We start from the raw sequence: 26,337 nt of genomic DNA on the forward strand, positions 1-26,337 counted from the left end.
GGAGTGCTTTGGTGACGGAGAAAATGCTGCTGAAAGGAGTGCTTTGGTGACGGAGAAAATGAAGGGATACAATCTATCAAATGTGTTCCTAGGGCTGTTCAACAAACTCGAGCTCAACTCAAACTCGCTCAAAAAACTCGACTCCTTGGCTCAACTCTTCTCTCATTCTCTCATGAACAACACTAATAGTGTTCCTTAGCACTCACGGCAAAGAGTTGACAAGTAGTGAGATTTATGAACGGCTACGACCCTCATTGGGGTCCAGTGCACTCCTCCAACATGCTTTCTTCCTTCTAGTGAAGCGTGACTATAACCCGTTGAACTCCGGATAATTTTTATTAAAAAACAAAGTACTTTGTTATTTTAAACAAAGAGTTAATTTCTCCCACTATGAGAATTTTCTTCTTCAAAGTTTAAAATCTGTTTATTAACTTTTAAAGCTTGTGGAATGATTTGTTCTTTGCCCCAAATGTTAAGCATCTTGCTATAATTAGTTTTATATAAAATAATTTTGTCAAGCACTTCGAAAATATGTTTTTTTGAAAGGTGAAAGTACTTTTGTATTATAATTTTACTAGTGAAAAATTAAATAAGATGGGCCCAAGTTCTTTTTATTTTTTATTTTTTTTAGGGGTAGACTAACCTGTGAACAAAATGCTATGCAAAGATCACTATTTGGTCCGACCCAGACAACCTAACCTCAACTTGGTAGTTGAAGCATTAAATTTTCTCAAAAATATTAAGATGGGAGAAAAGAGAAGACCCTAACAGGGGAAGGCATGCGTGGGCTACCATGGTCACCAGAAAATTTAATTTTTTTAGCAATTTTTTTGTTCACATATTAAGAACTCCTAATATTTTAAAATTCACTGTCCCGATGGGTGATGGGTAATTGGATACTCGGTCCATGATGAACTTGGCGGCTTGGGTTAGTTATTTAGGACCTGAGTTGACATGATTAAAAACAATCATTGGACTGGCCTGACCTGAGTCGAGCAGAGGGAGGGGAGGCTGCCTAGGCCGTGGTCCCACCTTAACTAATTTAAACAAAAAAAATTTATTTTACAAAAATTGAAAATTTTTAGTTACGTAATCTATTTTGTAGATTCGATTTTAGTTTGACCCTATTCGAATAAATTCATCTGACCATTTGACCCGCCCATAAAAAAAAATCCTAGCATGTATTGATGCCAGACCTTCTAAAAATTACCGTTGGATACTCCAGAGTCTGGTCTCAATCGGCCCAACTCTTACAGAGCCTAGTCAGAAACAAAGTTCAGAAAAGAATAGCGTTGGGAAACAAAGTTTAGAATTCTCACCCCCTACTCATGTTCCATTCATTTCCCCTTCAAATAGCTTCGTCTTTCGTCTTTCAATAATCGTGTCCTACTAAACGACCCTGCGTTTTCCATGAGACTTAAGTTTTGTTTGGATGGAAGGAAAGAAAGTGAAATCAATGAAAGGAAGAAAAAAAAGGACAGAAAATGAAGAGGAAAATGAAAAGAAAAGGGTGACTGGGTGATTATAAAAACTCATTTGGATACAAAGAAAAGAAAAAAAAAAATTATTAAGATTATGTTTGTTTGGACTACACAAAAAAAAGAAAAAAGATAATTTAAGATGGTTTACAATAACCCACACTTTAGAATTTATTATCCCAGTAAAAATATTTTTTATTCAATTACATGGCCCCATTCAAAAGTGCTACATGTCAATTCTTAAAAAAACTAGTTTATGCTTCATTTTATTTTATTCATTTGTACATTTTTTTTTGTTTTTTACATGATTTTTAAATATTTTATCACCATATATAATTTGCTAGACCATCCTAATCAAACATGGAAAGTGATCACATTATATTAGCAAAATATGCAAATTACAATGATGAAATATCTAAAAGTGATGTTAAAAAAACATAAATATGCAAAAGTTTTTTTTAAAAATATTTTACTTATATGCTATGATTCCTAAAATATTTTATTTATATGTTAGCAAAATCATGAAGCATAAATACTTTATAAATAATAAAATATGATCACCATATAAAAACTAACTTGACTAATTACAGTGACAAAATATTCAAAAAACTATGTGATCCTGCTATTAAACTGATCACATAATTTAAAGTATCTTGCTTATATATATATATATATATATATAAGTCATGTTCATGAATCAATAGTAAAAAAATTAGATTAAAATAAAAAAGCAGGTTGCCCCCGTTGATGATGAGTCTTCGCGAAGCATCCATAGTTGAGTGGTTGAAGGACCCAACTCAAAATTGGCAAATTAGTAGGTTCAAGTCCTGCTGGATGCAGGGGAACCAGAGAAACTAGAAAGAGAATGGAGAATGTGCATACCAAATTTTTATTAGAACATAGTGATGACGACTTAAAATTAAAAATATAGAATGACGACTTAAAATTAAAAATATAGAATGACGAGTTAAAATCGTGATGACGCGTTTTCATGCAAAAACTCTACAATTTTAAAATCATAATTCCACTTCGTAGTTAAAATCACAATTCTGAAGTTAAATAATACGCGAAACAAAATTCTTTGTTTGAGGAAGCGAATTCTCGGTGTGAGAATTTTAGTTACAAAATTGTCACAGCAGATGGGCCCATGGAACTGGGAGCTGCCAAGATCTGCCCCGGCCTCCATGGGGGAAGTTACTAGTGCCTATAAATGGAGAGGCCCTCTGATCTTTCTTTGCCAAATACAGAACCTCTTTTCTCTTTTCTTCCGTTGGCTGATCTCCCTTTCCTTGTCCAGCCAGCAGCAGCAGCAGCAGCGGAGGCGGCCATGGAGAAACCTCATGCCGTATGCGTCCCTTACCCTGCACAGGGGCACATCACCCCCATGATGCAGCTCGCGAAGCTCCTCCACTGCAAGGGCTTCCACATAACCTTCGTCCTCACGGAGTACAACCACCAGCGCCTGGTGAGGTCGAGGGGCCCCGGCGCGGTCAAGGGCTTGAAGGACTTCAGGTTCGAGGCCATCCCCGACGGGTTGCCACCCTCTGACCCCGACCGCACCCAGGACATCCCTGCACTCTGTGACTCCATCACCAAGAACTGTCACGCTCCTTTCCTTCGTCTTCTGCAGAAGCTCAACGAATCTGGCAACCCACCGGTGACTTGCATAATTTCTGATGGAGTCATGAGTTTCACCCACAAGGCTGCCCGGGAGCTTGAGTTGCCTGTGGTCTTCTTCTGGACTACGAGCGCCTGTGGCTTCTGGGGCTACTTTCATTACCTTGATCTCATACAGAGAGGTTACACGCCATTGAAGGGTATCTATGTTCATATGCTGCTTTCTTATGGTTAGATCTTTTTTGTTGGCAATTTCTGTGTTGCCTTGCTCCAGTATTCTTGCTCATCGTCATTCTCCTTAGTTCGTCTTCTGGTTAGACTAAAGTTACCTTTTCATTTGTGCCAAAATATTGTTGCTTTAGTTAACTGAGCCAAAATGAATTACAGTATCAAAAAAAATTTAATCATTCTTCAAGCTGCTTTACCGTTGGGTGCTTTTTTTTTTTTTTTACTCCTGACCATGCGTTTACAGTGCAGGGTTTCACTTTATCTTGAAGTTTAAATCATGCTTTGGCTCTCTCATGGAAATGCATGTTCTGTCTAACGTATTTGAAAAAATAAGATTTATGGCATGAGGAAACATTGTTTAAATTTGTCAAAAATTTTATGAACCAGAAACCTACCTCTTTTCAGCAAACTTCTCATATATATTGCAGGAGATCTTCCTACTTAAGTGGAAATTTTGACCTCTCTCTCCCTATCGAATAATTTGAAAATGATTGAAAGAACCATTATTGCCCGAACTTTGTCTTCCTCCTTGCTGGACAGTCTGAAATATGGCATCCTCCTTGCTGGACAGTCTGAAATATGGCATTCATATGGAAAGACGCGCTGTGTTTAAACTTTAATGCAAGGCAGGCCAGGAAGCATGGGTCTGTCAGATCCGTGCAAGATAGCCACACGATTTGCCATTGTCTAATCGAACCTTCCATGGCCAACTAACCAACACTATACTATGAAATAAATCACTAGATCATGTCGCCCATCAGCGTATTTTGCATGCGAACTTTATTATTAATATGTATATCTATTTTTATACCTAAACATTATATATGTATATTGTGAGATAACAAATAAATATAAGACTAACAAATTTACTTTCATTAACCATTAACATTTTTTATTTTTATTAAAATAACACATGGAATTACTTACACAAAAATGTTATATATAACCAGCTTTGATAAACCACATGATCTCAGCAGGTTTTACATTCAGTTCAAAAAGTGAAACAGACCCTAACGTGCTTTTGATCCGAGTCTTCAAATAAATTTAGTTCCGAGTCTGTATTTTCTAAAGTCAAAGAATGAGACAAACAAAGCGTCACATCTAGCGGTTAAACGGGACTTGTCATCGGGAGAGATATGTCGTGAAGATGCCATTGTCAACAACAGTATTAACTGTTGAAACTTGAAAGCGCACCTACTTTTCTGCAACTTACATTCCAGAACCAAAATGGGCAGAATATACTCAATCTAAGTTCATTCCTTAAGACTTTCTGTCCTTGTTTTCTTCATTCTTCAACTTTGACAGTTTGATCATCATCCATTACTCATAATTGTAAAGAACAATCGATCTTTCGTTTTGTCTCGCATGAAAATCTTCATCCTTAGTGTTTTTGCTTTCGGGGGAAAAGGCAAAAAGGAGGGGAACGGGTCCAGAGGTCCTTTTCACGGCCTCCCCAACAGCGAACATGTGAAATGAAATTCTCCAACCCTTTTGATTAATTACACAAAAGATTCAGTCAATATCACACAAAACTTTAGACGTGATTGTCAGCAGTTGCCATCTTAAAAGATTTAAGAAGTTTCCAGATCGTCCGATTCATTTGTTCCCATGAAATTCTGTTCATACATCCATGCAAACTGACCTAAGAGTAGATTTCCAGGTTTTAATTGTAACAAATTACAGCCCTCCTTTTACAGATTTGAAAAGAAAGAAAACCTATGTAAATGATCAGTAAATTAAGTTTTGTAGGAGAAACTTTTGTGCAGTGCTTAGATTGCGAGCCTTCCTTGATTCTCTTGCTGCACATTGAACAGATGAGAGCCAGCTGACAAATGGGTACCTCCGCACCAGAATTGATTGGATAGAAGGTATGCAGGGTATCCTTCTCAGAGACATGCCCAGCTTCGTCAGAACTCTCGACATGGACGACTTCATGCTCAACTACTGCAACAATGAAGCACAGACGGTGACCAAGGGCGTGGGCCTCATCCTTAACACCTTTGAAGATCTGGAGTACGAAGTCCTGGAGGCCATACGAGACCGAATCCCTCGCGTCTACACAGTCGGTCCTCTGCTGAAACTCGGCCAGAGCGTGGCCATGAACGGGCTGACTGCCATCAAGTCTAGCCTGTGGAAAGAAGAGGACGGCTGCCTGGAATGGCTGGACGAGCAGGGGGAAGGCACGGTCGTCTACGTCAATTTCGGCAGCATCACCGTCATGAGTCCGCACCAGCTGGTGGAGTTCGCCTGGGGCCTGGCCAACAGCAACTATCCGTTCCTGTGGATCATCAGGCCCGACCTGGTGCAAGGCGAGGCGGCCCTTCTGCCGAAGGAGTTCCTGGCCGAGACGAGGAAGAGGGGCCTGCTGGCTAGCTGGTGTCCCCAACAGGAGGTGCTGAGCCACCCTTCGGTCGGGGTGTTCCTCACCCACAGTGGGTGGAACTCGACAATGGAGAGCATCTGCGGGGGGGTGCCCATGCTGTGTTGGCCCTTCTTTGCGGAGCAGCCGACCAACTGTAGGTTCACCTGCACAGAGTGGGAGATGGGGATGGAGATCGACAGCAACGTGAGGAGGGAGGAGATCGAGGGCCAAGTGAGGGAGATGATGAGGGGAGAGATGGGGAAGGAGAAGAGGAGGATGGCCAAGAAGTGGAAGGAAGCAGCAGAGAAGGCGTCTCTGCCTGGTGGACCTGCCACCGTCAACCTCGAGAAGCTGATCAATGACGTACTGCTGCAGAAGAAGCATCGGTTTTCGCTGCAGAAGGGCCAACAGTGATTCGTCTTCACTGTTCTTCTTAAAAACTCGCTCAAATTTGTACTAGGCGAGGTCTAGTTATCCCGCTACTGTGCTCTCGCGCTGGAGCTTCTGTAAAACATGCAACTGTTAGCTGTGCCTGCGTCCGACCTTTTATTTATTGTACTCCATCGCCGAAGATTAAATTAGGACTTTCTATAATAATGCGGTTCAAAATGCACCGAGAATCTTCAGTGCTTCACCCAATTTCATTTTGGACGCAATGCTTGAATTGGTGCATGCACAGATCATTTTGATCTTTAAATACGTTGCAGAATCGCATGAACTTAGTTATTCTTTGTGGGTTATAAGAAGTTATTCACAGAAACATCAACAATATATTTACTTGCAATTTTTAGAAGGGTCAAATTAAAAAGTCTAAAAAATATCACAAATACTTGTTAATTTTTCAAAAATGGCTTCTCCCAGCCCCCTTTGCCTTTATACCTGTTTAGAATTGAAATCGGGAGCATAATCACATCTCCGTCATATTATGTGAAAATTTTGAAAAGCCAGGCCCTAAGTTGTGGTAGGACACTAGGAGGCTGGTCGTTAGTTCGAATCACATGGGCATCTATACCCCCTTTGTGCCGATAGGGAAAGGGGATGCATTAGTTAACATGTAGCTTAAACCCTAACCTAGACACTCTGCTCTGAACCTCAGAGGAAGGAGGAAAGTATGGCTTCAGTTCTCGCACTAGCAATGGAATTTTCTAGAAAATTTGATATGAAAGGCCATGACTTTTTTGTTATTCTCATTATCTTAGAAAGACATCTTTTTCCAGGGGGAGGGGAATCCCCACTGGCTCCTCGAGCTCTGCCATGCTTTTAAACTATTTTCAATACTAAAAATTAAATTGTCCTACTAAGATTTGAGTAGAAACAAGACTAAAGAATTGAGAAAAGTGTGAGTTAAAATACCTGAAATCAAGTTTTAACTTTATCATCTTTGTCATGAAGGCTTGGGTTTTCTTGTAAAGCATTTATAACCTTCTAAATCCAGGATGCATGCAGCATACTTGGACCTTCAATTTTTAATTTCCTCAGCATGCAGAATGCTTGGGCCTTGATGGTGACAACTTTTGAAAGACAACAATTGGTGCTCAACTTTTGAAATAAATTCTTGAAGAGCCACTTATTGACATAGAGTATTTATTCTTGACGTAAACTAACAAGAGTACCAGTATTAAAAGAATGATCAACAGCGGATAAAAAATGCTTTTGTTTTCAAAACATGTAATTTTATCTTGATATCTTCTATCACCATGTGGGAGGGAGCACCAATCTGGTGCTGAACGGAGGAGAGTGCGGAAGCAAAGCTGGTTTGGATATTGCTATTAGTGTATTTGGTTTCCTTTGATATATATAAAGTATACTTGGTATGCATCTTTTTTGATGTTTTGTTCTACAGTATGTTTATTTATAATTGAAATTTCAGCATTGTACGTATTACAACAGTCGGTATGAACAGTTTTATGCACTTTCTACTATTAAACTAGTTGGTTTGGATTGTTATATTGATGCTAAAGACTGTCATTTGCTGCGTAATTATTGAATTGAGCATTTGTGACAGCATTAAGTATTAAAATTGATTGGTTTTTGCCTTCATAAGTATTCGTTTACAGTGATAATCTGTTTTTACAATAACATATCCATATTGTGAGTCTTTTTATAAGATTGAAACAAGGTTAGTTAGGGGAAAACAACCGTAACATTTCTCTTTAAAATAAGGTAAACACTGTTATTCCTTTCTCAGATGTATCGCTAATCGCTTCCTCAGTTCCTCTCCCCGTGACACTTAAGATTATCTTGTTTTTTCCTCTTTGAAGAACTGCAAGCACCGTTGCATGTGTTAAAATTAAATATCTCCCGCCAAAAGGATTTTGCCTCTGAGCTTCTCTGTGTAAGTTAAGGACCTCCACCAAGTTACCAACCAAATCCCACCGTTGGCCACCTGACCTGACGCCTGTGCCCTGCCGTGTGACAGTGTTGCTGCATGAACACCGGCCTTTTTGTCAGGCCCGACCTTTGTTCGACTATTGAACCACTAGTTAGTTTAGTTAGTTCTAGAGCTAAAAAAAAAACTACCTGCCTGTGTGACTGTCTTTTTTTCTCTCGTCAGTCTTTCTAGGTTAGCTGCACAAACAAAAGGTGCCTCTAAGGTGATGGTCATTCGAGTTTGTTTTTAGACTAATTTAGTCAGGGCCATGCGATTCCCAGTCTTGACTGAATCCTTCCAAAACTTCTCACTCACTAGGAAACTGACAGCACCCGTCGGGTGTGTTAAGCAAATGAAATCCGATGGAGAAGCAGAACTACCTGTCGGAAGCAGGAAGAAATGAGTGTGTGGAGTTGACTTGATAGCCACGTCAACAAAGAATTTCTTCACAAACCAACAGCCACAATATAAGAAAAAAAGATAGATATCCTCGAGGACTACTGCACTAATGAGTCGAGTGTAGAAGAGGTCGTCCGAGTCTGGAGGAGGTAGTCAGGTAAGCTGGGGTTCAGCATGCAGTAGTCTAGCAGAGGTCTTCAATGAATATCCATTCAGGGCTGTTGGCAGAAACGAGATGAAAGGATGAAGAAAGAGACTAAGACGCACTAGCTTTCTTTTTTTGTGTTCAATCTCTCTTTCCTTTTTTTCTCATGGTGGTGACGTCATTTTTGGCATTTTCCATCTTACCATGCTAGAACCGTTTTGAGAGCCTCTCTCCCTTTCAGACGAAATCTCTGAATCTTTCTCATAAATAAGCAAGAAGCTAATACAAATTTATTAGTAAAATCTGATTTCTGAGTCTCTGACCATCTTTTAAATTAGTTTATCTTTTTTCTGTTGATCTCTCTTTGCTATGGCCATGTTCCAGATGAATGTTGAATGCAGCGCTTGTTATGAATTTGTTTCTTTTTTGTTGCTAAGGCTAAAAGGTTGTGGTTCGAGATGTGTAATATTGATTTTATATGTGTTACAATCTTATCTTCCAATTTACCTGTTGAAAACAATTTCCATTTATGTTTCTGTTGTACTAGACATGGCGCATTGGACTTTGATATTTACATTCATTTTAATTAAATTGGCACATGGAACATTGAAAACCTTATGGTGTGTATCTGTCTTTACAGGTCTTATCTTGCTCTCGTTGTCAATTTTGATAATCTGTGATGTCTTTTGTGGAACTTGGATGGTTGGTGATGTGGCGGCGCCGATGAGGCGCCAGATAACGCAGCGAAGATGGGTGGAGTTTTCCACCCAGCTGTTGTTAAAGAGGGTGGGAGTTGGGGAAGAAAGGAAGGCGACCACTGTGTTGGAAGACATTGGAGGACATGAGGAAGGGAGGGAGGGAGAGTTGGGGAGGGGAGGGAGGGATCGGTGAGAGAGAAATGAGGAAAAAAATAAAAAGCAGCACTAGAGCTGTCCAATCTATTAAGATAGGATGATTCTGATTAGCTGTTCATTTAATACAAAATTAGACAGAATCATGGTTCAGGTTCTCTCTCTCTCTCTCTCTCTATATATATATATATATATATATATATATATATATTCCAACCAACTTGAGCTCCATCCAATCTTGTATCGTGGACGTGTGCTTAAACATTATGGATGCTGACGTAATGTGCATCCATTGTTGTGAGAGGCCGAGGATTTCTCCATTCTGGTTAAAATACACATGTAAACTAAATCTAATTAGACACTTAGATCGGTTGGTTTTTAATTAGCTGTGAAAATGACTCCAGGGACCGTGTTTCTCCGATCTCCTCATGAAAACTGAAAACTGCAGTTTGTGTCTTTCTTATGAAATTGTGAACCAGAAGTCGATCAGCTTATCATGTCCTAAGATTTTTTTGAATGAGTGAACCAAATTTCTCTTTTACCTCTCATAGTAATGGCCGTCCCATAGTAGACAAGAGTTGTTGCAAAGCATCCCATGAAAGGGATTCAGTGACCTGAAAGACAGTCAAAGTTAGAGAACGAAAGCAAAAGCCAATACATACGAACTATCGGATGAGAATTATAAGATGGGTACAAAACTAACAAGGACCTATTTTCTTTGAAAGAAGCGAACGGAGAGAGGCGATACAACTTTCAGGAAGTCAAACTGAGAGCCAGAAATTTTTGGGTTGAAGCACTTGTTGAAAAAAGATTTAAGACATGAGACATGATAAAATGATAGAAAGACACTAGATAAGATTTGGTTCTACTGAGAGATGAAAAAGTTAAGTAATTGATCAACTTTTTAAACTAAAAAGCCAAAATTTTGCCGACCACTCTAGTCCCATTTTTTGGTGAACAAAAATGGTGGGGACTCTCCTCAGATTCCTCTTTTCCTAAAAAACTAAAATCTTGCCTATGGAAAGTTGTCAAAGGACAGTTAATCTCTAGATCTGAAATCATAATTGCTTTTATATCTAGTACTGCACTGACCGTAATTTACCCCAAAGAAAAAAATTTTACACCCAACATGTACACACACCCCTCACTTTCTTCATGCGGACGAAAATGGGTGTTGAAATAAGCCACCTTGTGAACGATGATCAGTTTTACTCTGCTATAATAAAGCTAGAGCTAATACGATGCACCACACCTTGTGTCTAAGTTGGTGTTCAATTCCACCTCATTCCCATCAACTTTTACGTTAAAGCATGACACAATACGTTGTACAGATCACTCACTCTCCACGAAACCAAAGCCTCTACAACATTACCAACGCTTCCTGCGTCGCCTAAGACCTGCCAGAGCCGTTGAGAAAGCAAGCCGTCGGCTAAAGTGCCGTCGGGAAAAATATTCAAATTATTCTACCAATAACTAGTCTACTTAACAAGAACAATTGTATTAGACCTGAAAAAGGATTTTGTCTACTTAGGCACAAGCGGACAAATTTCAATCGTAAGAAACATCCATCCATATCACTGGTGGAGCTAAGATTTGTCATTAGTGAGATACTTGTGTAGGTGATAAAACTTTGGTGTGGGCACTACGTATAAATTTAAAGTCATAACAATGCAAGGCTAACACATTATAATGAAATTTTTGTTGGGTTGGCATGGGCAATGGCCCACCCCAACCAACAAGTAGCTCCGCCACTGATCTGTATCAGTATGTGCTTTCTAAATGTCTTCATAGTCATAAGGTGTTTTTTTCCTTCTAAATATGCTCGAGAATGTTTATTATGAAAAAAAACCAATTTTTTTTAATTAGGGGCATTAATAATAAATTTTAAATTTGTAAGAAGTATGATAAAAAATCAATGCTAAAATACTAAAATAAAAATTATTATTTTTGTATGGGAAATTACCCACTCCAGAGGTGGAGCCAAGTGGGGGTCTAGAGGGGCTTTGGCCACACTTCAAAAAAAAAAATTTACAAAGTTTGCATGTAAATTTTTAAAATTTTCTTATCCTATATAAAATTTTAAAAAGTTATATTTTAATCCCTATCAAAATTAATTTTGAAAGTATGATTTGTAAAACTCTCAGTCCCTAACCCACCGGTCACTCACAGTTGCCACTACTCTAAAAAAAAGCAGACATTAATCAAACCTACTACACTCCATTTACAATAAAGCTTAATTATCTATTTGCTACAAAACTACAAAATTTCTCCTTTCTTACCTCTCTCATGATGTACAAGCTTTTTAAGATGAATACATTGCGAGTTTTCTTTATTCACACTCTACTTTGTTTATGCACTGTGTTCTACAAAACGACTTTTACGCTCCTTTTGATAATTTGAAAGCCGACTGCAAATAGGTTCTTGCCGTGCCACACGGATTAAAGGAGTCAGCCCATGACACAACCAATCGCATCCATTAAATCAGCAGCTCTTGGTCGGCCCCGATACGATCCACGGGTACAACAATAAAAATTAGTGCTATCATTCACGTAGGATGAAGATGACAGATAAAAAAAGAGATGGGCAATGAATGAGACTCAGACTACTTGATAATAAACATTCACGTGGGATGAAGATGACAGATAAAAAAAGAGATGGGCAATGAATGAGACTCAGACTACTTGATAATAAACTTTCTAGTGATATATATATATATATATATACCAGCTGAATTTCTTCCGGAGAAAGAACAAGGGACGACTGCAAGTTATAAAGAAAAGTGTAAATCATTAACTTTCCGCTGTAATTTCATTAATACAGATTATGATCCTTGACATAGAAAGCGAAAGCACGTGTAGTCTAGCAGGTCATCGTCTGAACAATGCTTTCTTTTTAATTGGGCGGCCATTCGATATAAAGAAGGTTAAGATATCCGTGTCAACTCAATTTACATGTCTACTGAGTCAAAATTCATAAAAGAAAGAAGAAACTGTTGATTTCAAAATTCGTCCTTGTAGGTGCCGTTAAACATCTATTGTCTAGGCTTTTGGGTCCACTGGCTTTACAGAGCTTCGGTCCTTATCTTTCACTGTTCTACCAGCCGATCTTAACGATGACATTTTCATTAAATCTGGTTTTGCGAAAATTTGTTTTGGTTAAAATTTTAAAATGTTTTGTAACGTTGTTGGAATTTACGATAAAAGTTAAAGTGAATTCACAAAATATTTATTAAAATGTTTCATGAATCTATTTCAATCTTTCGAAACAATTACTATTTGCAAAACATACTCTGTTTTTTTTGTTTTGTTAAAAAACCACATAGTTGGCACACTTAGCAAAGCCAAATTTTGTTAAATTTGAGTTCGTTGATGGCATATGGTTTGAATGTGAGACCGGGTTTGACCTCCAAAACCTGATAGTAAAATGATCAGTGTCTTAACGACAACCACAACAAAGTGGCCCACATTAGAATTGAGAGCTGCCAAGATCTGCCCTGAATCCTATGGAAGAGTGCCTACAAATGCAGAGGCCTCATGCCGTCTGCATCCCGTACCCTCTCAATATTTGTCTCTGTCTTTGTATCTTGTATTTGTTTCATAGGATATGGTGGTTACAAAATTATGTTGTGTAGTGGGATAAAAGGTTGCAAGCAATATTCTTTGAAATTTAAGCATTTTGGTAATTTAAAAAATGTATTTTTTAATTTTTAACTTTTTAATTTTCCTTTTTGCCTTTACAAAAACGTTTTTGTAGTGTGAACTAGAGTAATTTTGTCATTAATTAGTGCATGAAATTTTGTTGATCAATATAGTGCATATAAACCAGGTTCGCTTAAAAACTCGCTCAAGAGAGATATCTCTATACCACTCATAGTTATCCCGCTAGCCTTTCACTTATTGTACTCCCTTACCACGAACGAAGCGGGTTCTACACAGTGTCCTATATGATTTTTTCGTGCATAATTTTAATTAAGATCAAAATGCTTATGATTAATAAAACAACTTTTGCAAGAACAAAAATGAAAATAAAAAAAATAAGATTTTGATATACATAAAACACGTCAGTTAGTTCATATATGCATATCGTTACGACCAATACATAGAGCGTCGGGTCAAGTAGCCGGCCCGACTTGGGCCTGAGCTTGCTTGAGCATGAGAAAAAGGCACCGGCCAGCTCGAGAACTTATCGGGTAGGCCCGACTAAACCTGGTTCAACCCGATAAGATTTTTTTAATACATATTTTATTGATATATATATATGTATATATATCATTACAATATTTTGTTATGATTAATTATATATATATATATATATATAATCAAGCCAAAGTAGGCTTGAACTTGGGTTTTAGGTGTTGGGCCCAGCCTGAGCTCGGGTTTTGGGTGTCAAATCTGCCCAATGCCCACAACATTTATTGACCCAAGAAGCTTTAAATTTAACAATCCACTGCCATAAACAAATCTCTCTAAGCGAAGCAGCCCATTTAAAGACAACATTGAATTTGGCTGAAATATAGTGCAAATGAGCTCGAATTAAAGCAATTCAGGAACAAATGTGAGCAGGGCCTTTTTATTGTTGGGTGCAAAGATAACACCCTCTTAGCTATATTGACACCCATTCTTTGTAATCTTTTAACACTTTATCATCTAGCACCAGATACAACACCCACTGGGCTCTAGGAATGGCATGATTGTTCCATATTTTCATTTGCCATAGGTCAACCTACTTCTTCTGTCTAATTTGATCATAAATATCATTTCTAAAATGCATTTAATATCAAGTGTTTGGAAATTCAAGCATGTCTAAATACATAATATAATTGTTTTAGGTAGTATTTTTTCTACATTTGATGTACATTCAGTAGCGGAGCTACGTATAGGCTGGCGTAGATAGTTGCTCACGTCAGCAACAATTTTTTTTTTAAAATTCTTACATAAATGTCTTACAAGTATTTTACTTATTTATATATAAAAAAAAAATAATAGATCTTATGTCACACTGAGTAAAGATTCGTGAGATCCTCCACACCTAAATAAAAGTGACCACATCTTTTGCCACTACGAGGAACATTTCAGAGTTGTGGAACGATTTGTTCTTTGCCCAAACGTTGAAAGCCTTGCTATAATTATTTACATATAAAATAAGTTTGCAAAACACATTGAAAAAATTAGTCTCAAGGGACATAACGTAGCTGGTCGAGCTAAGGGTCTGTATAAAGGCTGGTCTTTAGTTCGATTCTTGTGAGCGTTATGTTCCTGTGTCTTAAGGTGGTAGGACGCGACATCCAAGTTGAAGGGTATATCGTTGCTATCGCTGATACTGACGCAGCTCAGGACTCCAGAGGCAGGAGAAATGTAAGGGCTTTTGGTTCTTTTTCGAGCGGTGAGATTAATACATCTCGCTCACCCGAAAACAGGTTGAAAATTATGTGTTTTCCTTCAAAAACAAAAGTAAATTTCTATTATAAGAAATTTAACAAGAGGGCCCAATCTAGAGGTCACGTTTATTATAATTTTACTTTAAGAAATTGATGGGAGAGCCCAATAATTGAGTCAATTAGTTTTAGGTAGGGATCTATTTCAACTCATAATTGTTGTGATGTTCTGCTTCCTGCCGTATCGACGACATTCATTGCTTATATTTAAAGATTTAAAACTCATGCGTGATTTTGGCGAATAAGAAATAATATATAGATTCATTATTACTATTATTAGTTGAATTTTTTGTTTTGATTTTACTTTTGCCACGCATTTTATGAAAACTCTGAAATAAGGGCTTGAACTGAACTTTCTTTAGCATGAAAAATATTTAAAAAAAAGTTTCCCTGCAGCCTTTTTCAACCTTACTCCATATCACTATGCTACGTACTCACTGCTTTGTCTAACAGTCTGACGGTTTTATAGAAACTGTGGTGCTTATTAGAAAAACTGTGAAAGATAATCCCCTTTCTGAAATTATATGATAGAGGTGGGCTTAAATAAAAAATTTCTCTTTTTATTATACCCATAAAAAAATGTTGGATTTTTTTCCTCCTTAATTGAACTAGTAGGAGCTTAAGGCTGATCGCTCAAAAGTGGTTTGAAATAAGTAAAACATTTCTTTTATAAAGATGAAAGCTAATAGTCTATCGGCCTTAAGCCAAATATGCGTTTACTTTGCTTCCTTAGGTTTATTCAATTCACATAATATTGAAAAAAAATTACTATTTTACTATATCAAAATGTTTAATTTAGCTTATGTGAAAATTTTAAAAATATGTTTGTCCTTTATGAAAAGTTTTCAATAGTTTATTTGAACATTTCAGTGGCTTAAGATTGTGTTTTAAGATTGTGTTTGCTTCATGGATTTAGGATGTGACCTTTTTTTCCATCTAACCTTAGATTCATTGTTTTTAACCTTTAGCATAAGTTTTAAATCTACTGGAGCCTTAGTTTAAACGATTGGCGATTGCAAAAAAATGCATATAATACGCCAAAACACAGTCAGCCATATTAAACATGAAAAAAATGTCAGAAAATAGAAAACTTGTATTATATGCATATTATATACATTTTTTTACGTTGTTTTCGCATTTTTTATTATTTTTTATAATTGTTTTTATTTATAAATGTTTTAAATTTTTTAAAAATATACTGAGATTTTTGTCAAAATGTTTTCAAGATATACAACTTTATCATATTATACTTAAAAAATTTCTTATCATATAATATCCGTACACATTTTTTGTAACAATAGTTTAAACCTGAGACACACAATTTTGTGCAGCTTTATAAACACATGCTTTTTTCCTTAGTTTTGTATGAACAATTACCCACACACCCGTTGGTAAGTGATCAATCGTTTCAAACTTTTATAACATCAACTCTCTCCATAAAATGTAAATAGTACATAGTAAAAGAAGCTTTGACCATCAAATCCTCCATCTACTTCCCTCGATAATGGAGGAATGCAATGGCCAGGCTTTCCAAGCCAAGCCTGGTACGATACTTTTATGAAAGAAGAAATAAAAAGATTGCCGGTGGATGCTCGAGAATTAGTGCAGCCCCCACGTGATACTCGCTTGCGACGAAGGAAGCAGATTTCGTCTTCTTCAGTGCTGCACCAAAATGTACGACTCTTCAGACGATCTTAAAATATACAAAACTAACTTTGAGTCATGCCCCTACGCCACTCCAAGAGTCGTTGTTATCTGAACAGCCAGTGACAAACCAAATGCAAATAAATAAAGTGTTGCTTTCAAAAAACTTTGTCCTTGCACATCTCATATCGGCAATGGTTTTAAACAATGGCATGAATCAAAGGTAAGATCATTCCGTGTAGCATCAACTTAAAATCTATGAGTTCATCGAAAAGATTCCTTTTAATGCAGCTTTAAAACTACCAAACACGACTAAGCTCTTTTATAAAAGAGAAGGTCGATCCTTTCGAATAACCAAACTGGTCGGCCCCTTTGAAGAGCTTCCGTCCTTCTCTTACACTTTCTATTAACCGACCTTGCGTTTCATATGACAGACCTAAAAAGGAGTGTTTAGATAACATCTTCATTAAATCTAGTTTGCTTTTAGAAAAATTAAAATTTTGATCTGTAACTGCTTGTTAATTTACCTTAAAATTTGAAATAGATTTATAAAACACTTTTCAATATATTCCATCAATCTATCAAGCTAATCCAACTAAATAACTTTATGAGTTTTATTTTTTATTTTTGGGTCTGACACATCTGGTCTTTAAAATATCAGATATAGTTCGCGCATGCGCTTAATGAAATCCAAATTTTGTCAAAATCGAGTTCCTTCGGTTTTGATGACACGTGATTTGAATGTAAAACAGAGTTTGACTTCCCAAACCTGGCAGTAAAAGTATCAGCGTCATAGGAACGGTCACAGCAAACGGGCCTGGCATCAGTTTAGAGCTGCCAAGTGCCTATAAATGCAGAGGCCCTCTGATCTTTCTTTGCCAAATACCAGAACCTCTTTTCTCTTTTCTTCTGCTGAGTTGTTGGCTGATCTCCCTTTCCTTGTCCAGCCAGCAGCAGCAGCAGCAGCGGCGGCGGCCATGGAGAAACCTCATGCCGTATGCGTCCCTTACCCTGCACAGGGGCACATCACCCCCATGATGCAGCTCGCGAAGCTCCTCCACTGCAAGGGCTTCCACATAACCTTCGTCCTCACGGAGTACAACCACCAGCGCCTGGTGAGGTCGAGGGGTCCCGGCGCGGTCAAGGGCTTGAAGGACTTCAGGTTCGAGGCCATCCCCGACGGGTTGCCACCCTCTGACCCCGACCGCACCCAGGACATCCCTGCACTCTGTGACTCCACCACCAAGAACTGTCACGCTCCTTTCCTTCGTCTTCTGCAGAAGCTCAACGAATCTGGCAACCCACCGGTGACTTGCATAATTTCTGATGGAGTCATGAGTTTCACCCACAAGGCTGCCCAGGAGCTTGAGTTGCCGGTGGTCTTCTTCTGGACTACGAGCGCCTGTGGCTTCTGGGGCTACTTTCATTACCTTGATCTCATAGAGAGAGGTTACACGCCATTGAAGGGTATCTATGTTCATATGCTGCTTTCTTATGGTTAGATCTTTTTTGTTGGGAATTTCTGTGTTGCCTTGCTCCAGTATTCTTGCTTTAGCTGACTGCATAAAAATGAACCAAACGTCGAATTTTTTTTAATTATTTACAAAGCTGCTCTACCGTAGGGTGCTTTTTTTTTTTTTCTGAGCCATGCCTTCTCAGTGCAGGATTTCACTTTAGTTTAAAGTTTTCACTTCCGTTAAGTAAATCATGCTTTCACTAGTCACAGCTCGCTCTCTCATGGAAATGCTTGATCTATCCAAATATTTTGAAAAATAAGATTTCTGGAATGAGAAAACATCGTTTAAATTTGATAGAAATTTGAAGAACATGAAACCTATTCTTTTCAGCAAACTTTTCCTCAAGTCCCCCCTTTCTCTACATCACTGAGTACTTGTAGGTGTTTGAAAATGATAGTCTAAATGCCCATATTTCTGGAGCTCTCCCTACCCAACTGGAAAGTTTCACCTCTCTCTCCCGATCTACCAACTCGAAAATGATACTGAAATATCCATATTCCATCCTCCCGAACTCCGTCTCCGCTGCTAGACAGTTGAATCATATATGATATTCATCTGGAAAGACGTAAATCGTTAATTCTGAACTCACCCTGATCCCCTACATAGAAAATGTTAGGCCTTGGAGTGCATTCCATTATCTAACCGAACCATTCTTGCCCAGATCAGTTGCAATCCCATATAATTAAACCACGGAATCTGAAATGTCCGGTCTACGGTCTACCTACACTTCAAATAGTGATCAAATCCCAATGCTTTGGATTCGAGTCTTAAAATAAATTTAGTCTGGGCCTGTCATTTTTGAAGTCAAAGAATGATACAAACTAAGCGTCACATCTAGAGATAAGATGGGATTTGTTGTGGCAGAAATATCTGGAGAAGATGCGGTTGGCATCAATTGTACTCAACTTTTGAAAACGGTCCTTGTAATTTTCTGGAGCACACTTGTTGCTTCCAAGACCAAAATAGTGAAAATGGACTCGATCTAAGTCCCTTCTTGAAGATTTCCTGTCCTTGTTTTCTTCATCTCTTCAAAAGGTCCTTTTCACCGCCTGCCCAACAACAAACGTGTAGAAATGAAATTCTCCAACCCTTTTGATTAACTACACAAAAGATTCAGACAATGTCACGAAACTTTATACTTGTCAACAGTTTCCATGATAACCAAGCTAAGTCAGTTAAAAGATTTAAGAAGTTTCCAGATCGTCTGATGCATTTATTCCTATAAAATTCTGTTCATACATCCAAGCAAACTGACCTAAGAGTAGATTTCCAGGTTTTAATTGTAACAAATTACAATTGTACAGATTTGAAAAGAAAGAAAACCTATGTAAATGATCTGTAAATTAAGAGTAGTAGTAGAAACTTTTGTGTAGTACCTAGATTGCGAGCTTTCCTTGATTCTCTTGCTGCACATGAACAGATGAGAGCCAGCTGACAAATGGGTATCTCCGGACCAAAATTGATTGGATAAAAGGGATGCAGGGCATCCTTCTCAGGGACATGCCCAGCTTCATCAGAACTCTCGACAGGGACGACATCATGCTCAACTTCTGCAACAAGGAAGCACAGACGGTGACCAAGGGCGTGGGCCTCATCCTTAACACCTTTGAAGATCTGGAGTACGAAGTCCTCGAGGCTCTCCGAGCCCGAATCCCTCGCGTCTACGCGGTCGGTCCTCTGCTGAAACTCGGCCAGCGCGTGAACATGAACGGGCTGACTGCCATCCAGTCCAGCCTGTGGAAAGAAGAGGACGGCTGCCTGGACTGGCTAGACGAGCAGGGGGAAGGCTCAGTCGTCTACGTCAACTTCGGCAGCATCACTGTCATGAGTCCACAGCAGCTGGTAGAGTTCGCCTGGGGCCTGGCCAACAGCAACTACCCATTCCTGTGGATCATCAGGCCCGACCTAGTGCAAGGCGAGGCGGCCCTTCTGCCGAAGGAGTTCCTGGCCGAGACGAGGAAGAGGGGGATGCTGGCTAGCTGGTGTTCCCAACAGGAGGTGCTCAGCCACCCTTCGGTCGGGTTGTTCCTCACCCACAGTGGGTGGAACTCGACGGTGGAGAGCATCTGTGGGGGAGTGCCCATGCTGTGTTGGCCCTTCTTTGCGGAGCAGCCGACCAACTGTAGGTTCACCTGCACAGAGTGGGAGATGGGGATGGAGATCGACAGCAACGTGAGGAGGGAGGAGATCGAGGTCCAAGTGAGGGAGATGATGGAGGGAGAGAAGGGAAAGGAGAAGAGGAGGATGGCCAAGAAGTGGAAGGAAGCAGCAGAGCAGGCCGCTCTGCCTGGTGGACCTGCCTCTGTCAACCTCGAGAGGCTGATCAAAGACTTACAGCAGTAATTCAGCTTCACTATTTTCTTAAAACCACGCTCAAACTTGTACTAGGGGAGATCATCTACATAGCAGCTATAGTTATCCCGCTGGTTTCTGTAAGACATGCGACTCTTTGCCGCGCCTGCGTCTGACTTTTACTTATTGTACTCCGTCGGCAAAGAACACTGCGTGCACCCTTTCTCATAATCTGTTATTTTCCTTTCTTCAGGATTTGAAATGTCATAAAAAATACAAAATGTTGCCAGTTTTGAGTCGATGATATTCTTTGACCCACTTGTTTTTTTCAGTTCCTCTCTCTCCCTCTCCCTCATAATTTTTTAAAACAGTTTGACGGCTTTTTAAAAAATATTCGGAAGACTTTTTTGCACCCTGAACACAACAAAAGCTGCAACAAAAGCAAGCAAGACAAAAGGTTGAGAAAGACAAGCATCTTCTCGCCAAAGACTTGGATGAGGCAAGCGCGACAAAGTTAACAACAGCCGAATTAGTTTAACACCAGGAAACACTGAAACAATTGCTTCTCTTATTAAAATGACTTCCCAGGCTCTAATTTTGATAAATACTTTTATTTTTTTTGGTTAAATACAAAACTTCAACAAAAAAATTCCTGACTCTGCACTCTCGTCTTTATTCACGAACTCACCAAGAAACTTCCCACGCATCAAATGACTTCTGTTTGTTATTTAGAGCGCCGTTGAAACTCGGCCACCACGGCTTCCTGGCCTTCTACGTGGCTCTCTGTAGGTTGTTTGTCCTTTTAGCGGTGACCTTTCCGCAGAGACATTTAATATCATTTTTGACATTTAATGATGGGCCGTCTGGCATTGAATCTGCCTCGGTTCTTATTAAGAACAGCATACGAGTATGCTCATTTCCTGCCACATTGGAATCCTGAATTTTGGTTGTCGTATTTATGCTCTCCTGGTTTTATTACGGGATTTTAAGATTGGGCATATCCTGAATTTTGCAGGAAATTGGAATCCTGGCTTTTGGTCGATTGAAAAAAAATGAAATTCTTGCTTGAGCTTGCATTAATCAATAATAATCCACCTAATTCCGGGCATCAAACGCTGGCTCCACTGAGAAGTCGTCCGGTATTTAAAAGCCTCTAGGTTGCTGCCAGTAGTGGGTAGGATTTGGTTGCTTCTCACAATGGGGACTAAAACTGGTGTTAACAAGAACGCTTAGTCATTTTCATTGTTTTTTTGACAACTAAGCCTGGGTATCGGGCCTGTTCGACATCTAAAACACGGGTACTCGAAAGACTTGAGCCCAAGCCTGGCTTGAACTCGGCCCAATTAAATTTTAAAATATATTTTTAAATGAAAATAATATAAATATAATAAATCATAATAAAATATATATATATATATATAAGTTAATAAAAAACATTAAAAGAACTCATTATCAGGTCTGCTTGGGTTCCTTTTCTCTGGTTCCCAGCCTGGGCCCAAGTTAGACCGGTATCAAGTACTAGGAGGCGGCCCAGCTCGGTGCTCAGACTTATTGACAACAAGGATAGAGATGCACGGCGTTTCCATGAGGTGTAAGTCCCATAAAACCCACTGTTTGAAACCTTAATTCATTATGTAAGTGGACTTGGGTCCAATTACATGAGGCACGACTAATGGAAAATTCATATAATTGCAAACACAAAAGAGCTTTAATCATGCATTTAATGGAGACAGCGAGATATTCAAGTATTCTTTCGTGAAGTTGTTGTTAATAACCATTGTTACAAATATCATTGTCAGATTTTTAACAGCGAGATACTCAAGTCTTTTTTCGTAAAGTTGTTGTTAATAATCATTGTCACAAATATCGTTGTCAGATTTTTAACAACGAGATACTCAAGTCTTTTTTCGTAAAGTTGTTGTTAATAACCATTGTAACAAATATCATTGTCGGATTTTTAACAGCGAGATACTCAAGTATTTTTTCGTAAAGTTGTTGTTAATAACCATTGTCACAAATATCGTTGTCGGATTTTTAACAGCGAGATACACAAGTATTTTTTGGTAAAGTTGTTGTGAATAACCATTGTCACAAATATCGTTGTCGGATTTTTAACAGTGAGATACTCAAGTATTTTTTCGTAAAGTTGTTGTTAGGAACCATTGTCACAAATATCGTTGTCGAATTTTTAACAGCGAGATACTCAAGTATTTTTTTGTAAAGTTGTTGTTAAGAACCATTGTCACAAATATCGTTGTCGAATTTTTAACAGGGAGATACTCAAGTATTTTTTCGTAAAGTTATTGTTAATAATCATTGTCACAAATATCGTTGTCGGGTAGCGGAAGTGGAATTTATTCACGCTCCTTTGACCCTGACATGCTTTAAACTATTTCCCATAAGAGCTAATGACTATTAAAAATTTATTTGTCCTACTAAGATTTGAGTAGAAACAACACTAAAGAAATGAGAAAAGTGAAAGTTAAAGACCTGAAATCAAAGTTTCAACTTCGCCATATTTGTGGTGAAGGCTTGAGTTTTCCTGGAAAAAAGTAGAGTATTTTTTACCTTCTAAATCCCGGATGCACCTGAACCAAGGATTTTAACTTCCTCCAACCTGCAGCATGCTGGGACCCTGATAGAGACACTTGTTGACATAGAATATTAATTTTTGACAAAAATTACCGATACTGAAAACAAGAACATCGGCGGACAAAAAATGTTTTTGTTTTCAAAACAGGTACTTTTGTTTTCTTTAAACAAAAATCTAACATCTTCCATCACTATGGGGATTTTTCTCGAAAGTAAAAAAATTGTTTAATAACTTTTAAAGTCGTGGAACGATTTGTTCTTTGCCCATTTATGATTGTAAAGCACTTTGCAAATGTGTATTTATGCTTAAAATGTAAAATTTTGAGTCAGTTTGTTTTCTTAGATCTCATGGTTTTGGTACTAAGGGTGCAAATGGAGTCGGGCAACCTAACCTCAACTTTTGTGTTGCTTATATTTAAAAACATGTATGATTTTGGCGATAAGAAAAATGATAGATAGGTTCATTATTACTATTAGATCCTACTATCTCCACATGAAAACTATGAAATAAGGACTTGAACTGACTTTCTTTAACATGAAAAATATTTTAAAAAAGTTTCCCTGCAACCTTTTCACCCCTACTCCATATCACTATGCTACATACTTACTGCTTTATCTAACAGTTTGACGGTTTTATAAAAACTGTGTCCTCATTAGAAAAATTGCAAAAATTAATCCCCTTTCTGAAATCATAAGATAAAGGTATGCTTAAACAAAAAGTTTCTCTTATTATTATACGCATGGGATTTTTTTTTTACTTATTTGAAAGGTTAAAATTAAGGGTGATCGCTCAAAAGCAGTAAAAAGAAATTCTAACTACACCGTGACGTAAGAACTAATTTTAGCAGTCAAATCATATAAGACCGAACTCAAGATACCCGCCCAATCACGGTAACCTAATGGATTGAAATGATAGCCCGTTAGATTGGATCAAGAAAAGTGATTAAATACACCAGCTAACACATTCGCCACTGTATTACGAGTGACTGGATGGTTAGTGTACCTAAATTTGCATTATATATATATATATAACTTACACAACTATCTAATTAAAGTTTTTTGTTAAAAGTTAATGAATGGTTGAGAAAAAAATAAAAACAAAGATATGAACTGATAGTGAATGACAAAAACAATCACCACTTTTTTTTTTTTATTTGTCCATCAGATGAGCTGAACAGGCCTAATTAGATGCTTGGGTGCCAGAATTGTCATTCAATTATATATATATATATATATATATATATATACACACCGAATCTCTACTAGATGCGTTTTCGAGGGTACCCTACTCCATTCCATCCAATCATGGGTGCCTAATGTTTGTACTATGCGGACGCGATTAAACACAATACTCCATGCAATCTACATCTTTTGCTGTGAAAGGCCAAGAATTCCTCCATTTGAGTTAAAATAGTTGTGTGCACATTCATATAATTTACCTTCACGTTGCATTTAATAGCTGCAGATTTTAAATCTAATGCTGCATTAAAAGGTGTTCTTTAGTACTCAATAACGTAAATCTTAAATTTACATGACATGTTAAAAAAAGAAAAAAACCATGAATTTGAAGTCGGATGGAGGCAAGGTCCGATCCGTTCTTAAATCAAGAGTTCTGACCCCTGTTTAAACAAACACACCCTTAAAACTCTGTGAAGTCAATGTTGGTTTGCTGGAGAAAATTGATGGGAGAAAAGGACGACAGGAAAATAGTTAACGCCATTCTTCATGTATCCATCATATAATTCAAAAACGTTCCTTTCCTCCCTTTTTCCTCCGTATGAAACTCCCACTGGCCTACTCATTTGCTTAATTTTCTGTGCTGCTGTCGACTCCAGTCGGTTCTTAGTTCAGTTGGCTTTTAGCTGTGAAAATGACTCCACAGTTCACACACCATCTTCTCCTTTTTTCCATTTTTGTCAAGCACGTTGCGTGTGGATCTCCAAATGGATTATTATGGGCATAATGTGTTGGTACTTTTAACGAATGTTAATACCTGTACTCCACAAAGCCAAAAACTGAATTAATGAGCAATAAATAAGCAAATAGAACCAAGCCACAAGTCTCAGCTCTCAATTCTCATTCCCAAGTTCAAACTTAGTTGTGAAAAAATTGGTGATCGGGTGCTGCACATGTTATCGGTCTTACTTTATTGCAGGCAAAAGGGTTTGAATTAGGCCAGCTGACGACGATGGTGCTTGGCTTGAACGTTTATGTTGAAAAAAAAAAAACAGAAACTTATGTTTAAGGAACATTAGTAATAAATTCTAGTTTTTAAGAAGCATGAGAGAAAATATCCTAAATACCAATATAAAATAAATTTTTCTTTTTATATTTTTTGTATGGACAATTGCCCATACGTTTCGGGCCCTAGAAAAGAAACTGAGATTAATGGGACCGACTATACTACATCTACTCTCTCCTCTCCCAATAATGGAGGAAAAGTTTGAGTGGTGTTACATTTCTGCACCAATATCAACTCAGATTGGTTGCCTAAGGACATGTATGCTGACCTTTACTTTGAAATTTGCTCGTGACGTGACATGACATGTTTACTTTGCTAGTGCTTTGTCGATTCTCATGTGCATGTTTTATACAATTAAAAGTTTGCTGATGAGCAAAGTTGGAGCAAGAGTACTCCAAGCCATATTGGAGACCATTAGCATTAAAATTTGCTCGTGACGTGACATGACATGTTTACTTTACGAGTGCTTTGTCGATTCGCATGTGCATGTTTTATACAAGTAAAACTTTGCTAATTGGAGCAAGAGTACTCTCTAAGCAATATATCCAAGACCATTAGCATTAGTTTCCCTCTCACCATCTCATAGGGGTCCGGGCTTTCTCCTTGCCTATGGAGCCGACGTTCCGAAGGCTCTACTTGACAGTCTTTCAGTTCATATACTTTGATTTCAATGTCCTCCACCAACTTAGCGTTGCCACGGACCTATGGAAAAGAGAAATGCTAGTTGTTGTTATGTTGGGAGGTTCAACCTCAATATCCATTAGAATCAACTCAAAAAGTTTTTCTTTTAGGAGCGTACCCAGAATGACAGAACTGTTCTTTATATACCGAAGTAAGAGAGGGCTCCCTTAAGCAAGAGTCCCGTCATCCCGTGCAAATTATGATAAATAGGTAAAAGGAAAGAAGGGTGTAGCTGGGAACGATACATTTTGGTTGTAGTGGTACACATCATAATAGAGGAAGAGCTTTTTATTTATTGTCATTCTTCAATAACCTGCGTTTGATGATTATGGTTGATATACTCGAGTAACGGACTCTACAGACTAAGCCTGGGCATCGATAAGGAGTCAGGCTGCCACTCGAAACCTACGCTCAGGCTCGACACAATTATATTTAAAAATATATTCTTAATATATAATAATAATATAAATATAATTAATTATAA

At 38.1% G+C, this 26,337-nt stretch overlaps 1 protein-coding gene and 1 long non-coding RNA gene across 5 annotated transcripts; one reads left to right on the top strand and one right to left on the bottom strand.

The window, feature by feature from the left end:
- Positions 1–2,743: 2,743 nt before the first annotated feature.
- Positions 2,744–20,642, top strand: LOC116262385 (7-deoxyloganetin glucosyltransferase-like). Of its 3 annotated transcripts, none has more exons than XM_050079971.1 (2): positions 2,744–3,295; positions 19,467–20,642. In XM_050079971.1, exons 1-2 carry the CDS (start codon positions 2,806–2,808, stop codon positions 20,387–20,389), a joined length of 1,413 nt encoding a protein of 470 aa, XP_049935928.1. In that variant the 5' UTR covers positions 2,744–2,805; the 3' UTR covers positions 20,390–20,642. The 3 variants fall into 3 exon arrangements, with proteins under 3 accessions (XP_049935928.1, XP_031498089.1, XP_031497573.1); XM_031642229.2 differs by lacking the exon at positions 19,467–20,642 and adding an exon at positions 5,138–6,157; XM_031641713.2 differs by lacking the exon at positions 2,744–3,295 and adding an exon at positions 17,341–17,996.
- On the bottom strand, positions 3,129–19,562 carry LOC116262386 (uncharacterized). Of its 2 annotated transcripts, none has more exons than XR_004174453.2 (3): positions 19,423–19,562; positions 17,960–19,095; positions 3,129–3,258 (listed from the first exon to the last, which is right to left on the bottom strand). It is a non-coding gene; the product is annotated as an uncharacterized LOC116262386 (long non-coding RNA). The 2 variants fall into 2 exon arrangements; XR_007574412.1 differs by having other exon boundaries at positions 17,960–18,088; positions 19,423–19,552.
- Positions 20,643–26,337: the final 5,695 nt, after the last annotated feature.

This window comes from Nymphaea colorata, chromosome 10 (assembly GCF_008831285.2).
Source record: "Nymphaea colorata isolate Beijing-Zhang1983 chromosome 10, ASM883128v2, whole genome shotgun sequence".
Taxonomy (NCBI): Eukaryota; Viridiplantae; Streptophyta; class Magnoliopsida; order Nymphaeales; family Nymphaeaceae; genus Nymphaea; species Nymphaea colorata.